The sequence below is a fragment of the Lathamus discolor genome, chromosome 10 (genome assembly GCF_037157495.1).
Source record: "Lathamus discolor isolate bLatDis1 chromosome 10, bLatDis1.hap1, whole genome shotgun sequence".
Taxonomy (NCBI): Eukaryota; Metazoa; Chordata; class Aves; order Psittaciformes; family Psittacidae; genus Lathamus; species Lathamus discolor.
Window position 1 is genome coordinate 11,607,191 of NC_088893.1, and position 10,627 is coordinate 11,617,817.

The window sequence follows — 10,627 nt, forward strand, 5'->3', positions numbered from 1 at the left end:
TCCATCAATTCTCATTTACTTGTCATGGTGCAGGAAGCATGGAGAAGGGAAAGGAAAGGGAGGGGGAGGACAAGAAGGACAAGCTCAACCCCATTGCCGCTGCGGAGCTTGCAAGGCCCAGGCTGGTCGGCTGCAGACCTACATCTCTCTGTATCTCCCAGCAAAGAGATGAGCTCTGTGAGGAAGGAGAAATGACAAACTGGGGATGGAAAGGGCAGCTGGAGAGGCATCAGCTTGTGGGATCAATTGTTTTCACCCCTAGAGAAAATCTGAAATCAGGGCTCTGCTTCCTAAGATGTTGTAGGCTTCCTCAGCCAAGTTAGTTGGGCTGAGGCAGTGAAAGGCATCAGTTCTCTTGCTTGGCTTTAATCCTTAACCCATCAAGCTCTGCAGTAACACTACCAGCAATCGGTAATGAGTGTGCAAACCCTACCATTAGTCCCACTGATGAGTGGGATTTTGTAACATGGTTTCTCGTATACATCCTCCCACACTCCTTCCCACACCGCAATCGCATGCCCCGGTCCCAGTTTGCTATCTGTGGCACCAGGCAAGATGCTATCAGGGCTGGGGCGGCTCAGATACTTTTTGACAGACCTGGGGGAAGTTGGATGACCGGGGGTGTAAGGGGTTGGGAGGACTCCCTGGGCCCAGCGTAGTGCCCAGGTGATCGCTGGCCTGGCCTGGGCAGAGGAACATGGCCCAGGGAAAGTCCACACCAGACCAATTCCTCACCCCAAATCAGCTCCCAAACTGCCCTCTATGGAAGGGTATAATCACCCAGGTTGTGGAGGGAGTGAGAAGTGAGAAGCTCTGATATGTGTTAGCAGGACTGGGGACTTCAAAGACTGTTGCATGGGCTGGCAGGAAAGTCAGGAGTCCAAACTGAGCACAAGAGGAGCTAGTGAAATCCTACGTTCTCTGGAAGGACTATAAGCAAAACTGCTCAGGGAGCAGAATCCTGTAGCCGTCCAGGATGGAGCCTACTGCTTTGTTTGAGCCACCCCTCAAGTCAGGGCTTGGGCCAAGGAGCTGCACTGCACAGCCCCAGACTTGGGCAGATGCACTGATGCCTTTTCAGAGTAGAGAGTAGTTTGGGGTTTGGAGCCTCAGTTTTAACACCAAAACGGCTCCAAAACTTTGCTTCTCCTGAACGTTAAAAAAAAAAAAAAAAAAAAAAAAAGAAGGAAAGAAAAGAAAGAAAGAAAGAGAAAAAGAAACCAGAGAAAGTTGCAGGCACAGCATAAAATAATGCCTGGCATAAGATTAAAATGATTGTGAAAAAAAAAATATGTATATGCTTTTATCAGCGGGGTAATTAGAAACGCTTTATAAAGGATACTCTTTATTCATAGCACTGGTAGGAAGTCAAAAAGTGAGAGAATCGCTTTCATAGTACAAGATATGCCTCTTAATTAAGGGCTGCATGCCCCTAATTTATTAAAGCTCATCTATTCATCACGTGTATAATTGACGCTGGAAAAAAAACCCCAAATAATTACAGTGTAACCTCTGCAGCGTGGTTTTGCCCGGCTTGAGTCCTGCTGCCCAGGAAACGCAAAACCCCACACCCCTCCCCCCAAAAAAGCCTTTTTCTGCTGAAAATCGAGCAGCGCGGCAGGGGCGGCCGCGTCCCCCCGCGGGGGGTGTCTCCTCTCGGGGGTGCAGCACCCCTCGCCATCCTCCGCAAAGCTCCCGTCTGGGGGACGTGGCGGGGACGGGACAAGCGCCGCTCGGGGGAGGGCGGCGGGGATGGGTCGCGGCGGTACCCGATGGTGCGGCGGGAGGAACCGGGCCGGCGGGGAGAAGAGGCAGAGCCGCGATCTTCTAAAGTTTCCTCTGCTCCTGATGATCATCATCAGCCGAAATTACCCCCGCGGCTTTTTTTTTCTCTTGCTTTTTTTCGTTCCTCGCCTTGCTGTGATTACAGCCCTGGACGGTTCCTTAATAGCACAGCTCCGCTGGCTGCCCGTGTCATTAACTCCTAATTCATCTCGGGGGAAGGGGGGAACTCCCCAGACAAAATCGCCCCGAAAAAAAAAGGAGAAGAAAAAATAATAAAAAGGAAAATAAAAGAAGGGATTTGGCCCCGCCCCCCAGGTCCCGAGCCAATGGCATGAGTCACCCCTTGACGTCAGGCCCCAGGACGGGTTCTAATTGGTCCGTGGGGCGTCTACACTACTTCCCAAAGGAGGAAAGCGCCGGGGAGCCCAGAGGGGGGAAAAGGGGGGCGGCCCCGCAGAGCCTCACTCGCGCAGTCCCCGCGCAGGGCCCGGCAGAGGCGCAGCGCAGCTCCCCGGGCGCCCCTGCTCCAGCCTCCCTCCGCTCCCGTGATGGCTTCTCCTTCCAAGGCGAAGGAGGTTTTCTCCTCCGACGAGGAGGGCCCGTCGGCCGGTACCGAGGAGCACCACAAAGTCAAGGTGTCCAGCTTGCCGTTCAGCGTGGAAGCCCTCATGTCCGACAAGAAACCCCCCAAAGAGCTGCCGCTGCCCGCGGCGGGGAGCAGCGCCGACGGGGCGGCTGTGGGCACCTCCAGGAACCTGCTGCTGCCGGGCCACGGCTCCCGGGACGCGCACACCCCCCCTGGGGCGCTTACAAAAACCTTCGACACAGCCTCGGTCAAATCGGAGAACTCGGAGGACGGCACGTCCTGGATTCAAGAAGCCGGGAGATACTCCCCTCCACCAAGTGAGTGGCCGGGGAAGTGGCGTCGGGGGCTAGCGGGTGGCCAGGGAGGGCAGGCGGGCACCGCTCCGGCCAGGAGCTCCGAGCACCGGACCTGGGCAGCGCGGCTGCCGGGGTGCCGAGCCCGTCTGTGGCACGCTAGACATATACATATATACGTATATACTATTTTATGTATGTATTCATAGCTATGCATGCGATTTTTATACGTATGTTACATATTTCTTAATTTATATGTCGTATTTATATATATATATACAGTTATATACCTGTGTATGTATATAAGCATATAATGCTTTTAAAACCATAGAAAGTTCAGGAGCTACCAGGGACTAGCTCCTTTTCCTGACACACGGCTCACTGGCTGCCACTTCGTCCGTTTATGTTATCCTGTTGCCACGAGAATTAGGAATTTTCCTGCCGACTCCAAACGTTGCAAAGCAACCTCTTAAAGTCGGGAATTGTTCCTTCCAGCCTTGCGCACTTTCTGCTCGCCGGGTGCTGCCACGGTCTCCTCTGGCACGGGTGGTTGCTTCTCTCATTCCTTGAATACTGCCTGTCAAGTGTTCCCCGAGCTGGGCCCTATCTCTTTATCCCTGGATGTCTCCCGACCGTGTTCCCACCGTTTTAAGGACAGGCAATCAGTAGGTGACAGGTCACCCTTTCAGCCTTTGGGCTGTTGGAGCCGCGCTGCTGGGTCTGTGCCGAGATGCGTTCTGCTTTCGGTGATAAACGTTTAAAAAAGAGGGGGAAAAATAAATCAATCGCTTTTAAAAATAAAAATACACAAAGCTACTACAGGAAAAGGTGACATCCGCAAACCGGCGGTACTAAGTTTTCTGCCCACCGCCAAAAGCCATGGCGGCTGTACACCTGCATTCGCACATCGATTCGCTCTGTTCTGCATCACCAACATACCCGCTGTTCATTAAATGTATTTATTTAAGTCGGTAACTTTACAGACGCTAACCGCTGAGCCGGACAATCTCGCAGAATTTGTTCCTGTAAACTAATATTGCGGGAAGGAAATTTAGATTTATTACAGCTCCTTTATTTTTTTGACAATCATTTCGATTTGGCTTTCAGCCACTTCCTTTCCTTTGCGATAACCCCGAATTAATTTGATCTCTAACGTGCTGGGAGAGAGCCCGGGAGAGGCCCCGGGAGGAAGGCAGCTTGCCCTTGTCATTCCCTGCGTAGCTCCTGTTTGCGATTTTTACCCCCAATATGCTGGAAATTGTGTAAGGAAGCGTGTGCTCCTACCTGGACCCCTCCTCTAAACTGCTCGAAACCCTAGACTTAGGCACGGCCTAGTCTTCTCCTGGTACATTTCTTTCTTGCCCTCCGGAATTCCTCCTTTTTCTTTATTCAGATCGGTGGTTCAGAGATCTGAAAAATAGCTTGGTACAGAACTTAGGCAGTTCAGGTCCGGTGTTTTCAACGGGATTTGGGGTTAATCATGACGATTGGGGAAGGGAAGGTCCTTCAGCCTCCACCATTTTTCCTTCTTCCCCCCCACCCCTCCCCGGCCCTCGGGCTCTTCAGAGCCCGTGTGACAGCAAGATGCAGTGACTGGCTCCCCTGCGAGAAGCCCGTCTGCCCGTGGAGTGTTTGACATTAGAAGCAGCTCCTCGATTTATTATTATTAATATTACGAGTGGCATGAATTGAGCAAAGAGCTGAGCAATACGGAGAGGGAGCTAAAGTAATGATTTTGGCCAGAAACGGAGGTTAACCAACAAAACCCAAACAAAAAAACAACCAAACCCAGGGAAACAAATCACTGTGGCGAGTGCTTGGGGACTAGCAAGGGGTAGACACAATTACGGGGTCTGCGGCAGCGCCGACGGTCCCTGCTTCTTATCATTGTTTGGCAGTCCCTTGGGGGACGGCGGGGGAAGAAGCCGAAGGGTATATTCCCGGGGGAAAATTCTTGTGCGGGATTTAATGTAAAAGTGGATTTTTGCTGTTCCTGTGTAGCAGCAGTCGGGGCAAAGCCCAGAGCCGGGGAAATGCTGGGACGGGGCGAGATCGGCGGAGCCATGGGCTGCCTCGTAATAAACCCCTTCCGGCCTGGATGAGCAGGAGCCCCTCTTAGCCGGGACTTTAGAGAGCTTCTCTTGGAGAAAAGGTTGCCTTTACAGAGAGAGAGTGGAAATACGGGGTGACCGGTAGTGAATTTAGGGTCGGTTTAGTGTAGTTTTAGTTTAGAGCAGTTTTAGGAATGAGCCAATTGTCTTGGTGAGCCCCTTAATTGTTAAAATGCCTTCGTGTGATCATAAGATGGTATTTGACAACTTGTTTTCTAAGAGGACTTTATTTTTCGCTTTCAGTATCTAGAAGAAGAGTAAGAAGGGTTTAACTTTTTCCCGCTGTAGCTGTTTTCTCCCTCCCCTTTCTGAACTTTTGAACACTTTCCTCGTGGGATTAATTTTTAATTGCATGATAAGCACTTAAACAGCTTCGTGGTGCTGTCTATTTTTAAAAGGAGCAAAGTGAAAGGAGCCCAGAAAACGCGACGTGCAAATACTGACGAGCGTTTGAAGCAGACTGCAGCATGTGTAAAATTTAGCAGCCTCTTAAGGGCAGCCTGTGTGTCATTTTTCTGGATCAAGCTGGGGAGCCAGGGTGACTTGTCATATGCCCTGAGAGTGATTTGGAACACAGCAAATAAGTCACGCTTTTCAAGTCAGCCGCACGCTTTTTAATTATTCTTTAGCTTGCAAAACTATTAGTGAAATGAAAAGTTAATCTAAAGAGAAGTCAGCGAATGTGCCATCCCGGGCACATGTGCCTAACCTGGCTGGGGTTACAAGGCAAGTACAAACGGTAGTAGGTTTCCTGACTTGTATTGGCTACAGATGCTACAGTTATTGGTTTGTTCTGGAGGGGGGTGTTTTGGTTTTGAATAGGCAAAAGCCGTAATACCAAAATGCTGAATGAAATGTGCACTGCTTTTTTTTATATAAGGGTTTTTTTATACTTGTTGAAAATGAGAAAACATTCCTTGGGAAGTTATTAAGCAGAGAAAAAACTTGATCTTGAAGAAGAAATTGCAAGAAAAATACCCAGTTATCTAAACCACAAAAATTTTCAGACCCACTTCTTCAGCTGACAGAAAAATAGATAGGGTTGACTTGTTGCTCTTGGTGGAGAAATTCTGAAGCGGAGCTGAGCTTGTCTTTTGTACTGCTGTGAGAGATTCACTTTTGTGTATCTCCTGCTTTTACAGATAGGTTTGTCCAGTGCTTTGCTAGAGTTACTCTTCCAGTTCTGCAGCTGCTAAGGCAGCTGTCTTGTGTGCTCTAGACCCCTGTGATGTGAGTCCTAAAGTGACCGGCTGTGTATGTATCTGGGAATCCTTTGTGCCCTCTTTGTCTACAAGCTGTCATTTTGAAATTGCTGAGGAAAGATTTCACTTCCCAAGACGTCGGCTCAAGTCCTGTGAATACAAGTTTGGCCAGAAAAAGGCTTTCCATAGGCACTTGCAGAAAGATCCCCTGTTTTGAGGTTATCACCTGGCGAGACAGTCCATACACATACCCCTCCCTCCTAACCCCAGCCCTCTCAAGCACAGCATCTCTCCAGAGCACCCAAGTCTCCCTTCTTTTGTGATAACCAGCCTTTCCCTTCCTTGCAGGACATCTGAGCCCCACTGCCTGCACCCTGAGGAAGCACAAGACGAATAGGAAGCCCCGAACCCCATTCACCACTTCCCAGCTGCTGGCTCTGGAGCGCAAGTTCCGCCAGAAGCAGTATCTGTCCATCGCCGAGAGAGCCGAGTTCTCCAGCTCCCTCAACCTCACAGAGACCCAGGTCAAAATCTGGTTCCAGAATCGGAGGGCCAAGGCCAAGAGACTGCAGGAGGCTGAGCTAGAGAAGCTGAAAATGGCAGCAAAACCCATGTTGCCATCAGGGTTCAGCCTCCCTTTCCCCATCAACTCTCCCATCCAGGCTGCCTCACTGTATGGAACATCCTATCCTTTTCACAGACCTGTGCTTCCTATCCCACCTGTTGGACTCTATGCTACTCCTGTTGGATATAGCATGTACCACTTATCCTAAGAAGATCAGAAAGACAAAGTGACAGCGAGACAGACTTGCTGCTGGATCATGTCCAACCCTGAGAAGGCAGTACCCCAACCAGTACTGGCCGCTCCTTCTGCACGCTTCTATTTGCCATCCTGAGTGTATGGGAGTTTGCGTTAGCAAAGCAAGGCATCCTGTATGCTACGGGTTTGGCGTCTTCTGAGAGTGCTCTGAGTGCTCAGAGTCTGATCCTCAAAGAAAAAATATGTAAAAGCAAACAAAAAAAAGGATAAAAAAAAATTGAGCAAATGTAGGGGTTTTATACAGTGCACATAATACTAGAATAAAAAAGAACGGGCAAAAAAGCAATCTCATCTTAATTGAGGCAAATATTTCCCAACGCCTTCCTGATGGGGCCCAGCATATGTTTAAAGAGGGGTGCAAACCCTAAACCCACACTCTAAGTTGCCTTCACTTAATATGGGAGCAGTGGGGGAGGGAAATAAAAAGGAATAATCAAGGATTTGTTGTTCGGGGTTTGTTTTTGATTTTGTTTTTTAAAGAAAGCAGAGCCCTTAGCTAGAGACACCGTGTAAATAGAAACTAGACCCGGTAGAGCCTGAGTGAAGTTCAGAGCCAGCAAGTTCAGAGCCAGCAAGTTCCTGCATTTCTGGGGGTAAAAAATATTTTCACACCCCAAACCTCGACAAATGTTTGCAACAAGATGAGCATTGGGGCCCCTAAATGTAGAGCGCAGCTTTATCCACCGTTGGCTCCTGTAATGCCTTTATCTGTATAAATAGCTTCCGTGTTTGTAAAGCACTGTAAGGGGAGGTAAAGTGCAAGGGAGGGTTATTAGGCAGTCTGGTCTTTATCTCTTCCTATTGGCATGCTTAGAAATTTTTGGCTACAACCAGGTAATCTTGGCTCTGCAATGCTCTTTGAAAACCAGGAGAGAAGGAAGGAAGCTTTCTGGGGAAAGAATATTGTGGGTTGTTTCCACAGTGGTGGTGAGCAAAGGATTGTGGAACACTTCTGGGAGATGTTTGGGGTTTTTTATTAGTATTTGCAACAGTCTGTGTTGAATAGAACCCCCGAGTCTTCCTCTGCTTCCCTCACTGAGGATGCCAGTGTGACTCATGCTTCAAGCCCTTCTTAGGTGAGATCCAGGTATCACAAACAACTCTACTGGTAGAATGGTGGGGTGCCAAGAGACTGCGTAATCTGCCTGTCCCCGTGGGAGCTCCCCGAGTGCTGGCAGTGTCTTCCCCAGGCTTCTCCTTATAACTATTGTATTATATGTATTACTTTTGCTGAACTTTGTGAGAAAGTTACTCCAAAGGCTGTGGAGCACTGAAGGCAGAGCTTCTCCTGGATTTATTTTCTTAGCATGTTGTTCTGGAAGAAAGAAAGAAACAAAACAAAACAAACAAAAAAGAAAGAAAATTTAAAAAGCTACGAGGTTTTGCTGGTTTGGGTTTGTTTTGACCCAGGCAGTGTTACCGCCTGGGACCCACTATAGATGAACTTTCCCTCTTTCTCCTCCTCACCCCAATCTTCCATTATAGGAAAGTCCCTTTGAAAGGGATGCCTTGTACAATTTTATATATTTTATTGAAGATTTATTATTTCTTATCTCTTATTTCGAATTAAATTAAAAAAGAAAAAACATGTTTAATTGTGTGTGGGTCTCTTAGCGTTTGGAGTTCTTTAAAAGGTAACCTCTTTGTGTGTGTTTTGCACTGCTGGGTCAAGTTCAAAGGAATGTTTGGGTTGCCTTCATGATTATTTCCCCTTTCTGAATCTGAATTAAAGCCAAATTTGCAGCACATGAAGGTGAATTGCAAGTCAACAATTCAAAGTCGAAAGCCAAACCTTTTATGAGGTTTCCTTGTTTTTAACAGCCACTTCTAGGCGCCTCTGTTCTTTACAACATCATACTCTGGTGATGTTTCCATCACTTTTCTTAGCTCGTGTAGCTTTCTCTTTTGCTCAGGACTCTCCTTCTGACTTGTCTTTCCATTGTCTTCAAATTTGTTCTTTAGTGGGTGACTAGCCTCAACCCCTGCGGCATTTGCGAGTCTTGTCATAGACAGAAGATCTGTCAGGCCTCTTCAATAGATGACTGTTGAAGGTCCCTTCCAACCCAAACTATTCTATAATTCTATGAGTACTTCTGTATAGTGGCACTGCCTGGCTCCCATGTGCTGCCAACACATGGTTTTGAGAGCAGCCTCATGTGCTGCTCAGGAGGGAGCAGGTGCCAGAGCACTCACCCCGGCCTTTCTGGTGAGGGGGGCTGGAGAGGGTTACTCGGATCAGAGGAGTACCCAGGACCTCAGGGGTAGTTTACTATGTTACACCCGAGTCCCGTGCTACACCAGTGTAAATTTTGTTGTGAGGCTTGGCATCCCAGGTGGAGAAAAAAGGTGCGTTTGCTCTGTGGAAGCAGATGAACTCGAATGCGCTTTCAGTGCACAGAGGAGAGCTTTCCCCCAGCATCCCAGAGTGGATCGCTCTCCCAGGGGCAGCTCCGCGGCCCGAGGGTGCACCAGGTTTCTCGGGCGGGCTGGGCAGCCGCGATCTAAGCCCGGCAGCTCCGGCCTCTGCGATGCGGGGAGGAAAACTGCAGGGGGGGTAGCGCGCCTCCCGACCTGGGCTGCGAGGAGTGGGTTGCGGCTCGGGATCCCAGGGTATCGTTCGTCGTACCCTGCTCGCCTCTCTCCCGGCTCCTAAATAAACCCCCTGTTAACCTTCTCTCTTCGCAACTGTAGGAAACAAAGCTGGGGGAATCTAATCGCCACGCAGACTTTTCAAATTAGCATTTACTGCCGCATAAAAACCGGAGACAACAGCTTCTTTCTCGGGCTCACTTTCTTCGAAGTGCTCTCATCTCAGCTCTGGGGCAGGGGCAGTTACCCCTCGTCCCTGCACTCCCTGCCCGGTTGTCCGAGGGCTGGGCAGGTTATAAATAAACCAGCGGTACATTTTAACCTTCGGCATAAATCAGCTGTGTCAGGGATTACAGCTAAATCTTTTCGCTGGAAATTCTTTGAGCGCAGGAGCTTTGTGTGTGTTATGATAGATCCTTAAATGGATACAGATTTATTGCAGAACACAAGGGTGTTGAAGGAAAAGCTTCCAAATCTCGGTTACAACCTCTGTTATGGGAAAGGCAGGACGGATCCATGACACCATCCCCGAACTTGCGGATGGCATGACAATTCACCCTGCGCCCATTATTAACTTGTTCCAATTAAAGCCTTCAGAAAGGCCGAGTTAATTGAGTATTATATTTTATTAGGAGGGAGGTGTCAAGCTTTACTCATGAGACTTCATCATCGGCCTAATGGGAGCTGCCCCGCAGGCAGATCTGTAACTGAATAAATTACAGCAAGGCAGGGAAATCAGAATGCTATCATTAAAAGCGATGCACTTACCGAAATTCCTCCTCCACTTTCGCAAGAGGCTGTGGAGGTGTGGCTTTAATTAGTTATTTTAATGCAAAGTTAAATTGTTCCCAAAGTATTTTCTGACACAAAGCAGATGCGATGATTAGAAGTTGAGTGAGACTGAAAGAAGTTGGCATCTGTTCCAGGTACATCTATATATTTTAAATTCCCAATAGAAAGTGAAAAATAATTAGAGCAATAAATAATAAACATTGAAAACAACACGATAAATTATCCCGATCCTTAAAATCCCGACTTGCTGAACGGCGGCTCAGGCCAGCCGGGCACAGAGCGGCTCTCCCGGGACCTTAATTCACGAGGTATGGATTTGTTGACATAAACAGTTAGGAACGGGCTTTCTGACCGGCTACGGCCCAGCGCTCATTACCTAAAGCCACGGGCGCTCGGAGCCTGCATTTCATGTTGTCACGTTGCCTTGTCAAACCCCGGAATTCCTGAGT

At 48.7% G+C, this 10,627-nt stretch overlaps 1 protein-coding gene across 1 annotated transcript; it reads left to right on the forward strand.

The window, feature by feature from the left end:
- Positions 1-2,221: 2,221 nt before the first annotated feature.
- MSX2 (msh homeobox 2) lies at positions 2,222-8,378 on the forward strand. Its single transcript, XM_065690430.1, has 2 exons — positions 2,222-2,688; positions 6,326-8,378. Exons 1-2 carry the CDS (start codon positions 2,334-2,336, stop codon positions 6,748-6,750), a joined length of 780 nt encoding a protein of 259 aa, XP_065546502.1. The 5' UTR covers positions 2,222-2,333; the 3' UTR covers positions 6,751-8,378.
- The last annotated feature ends 2,249 nt before the right edge of the window (positions 8,379-10,627 follow it).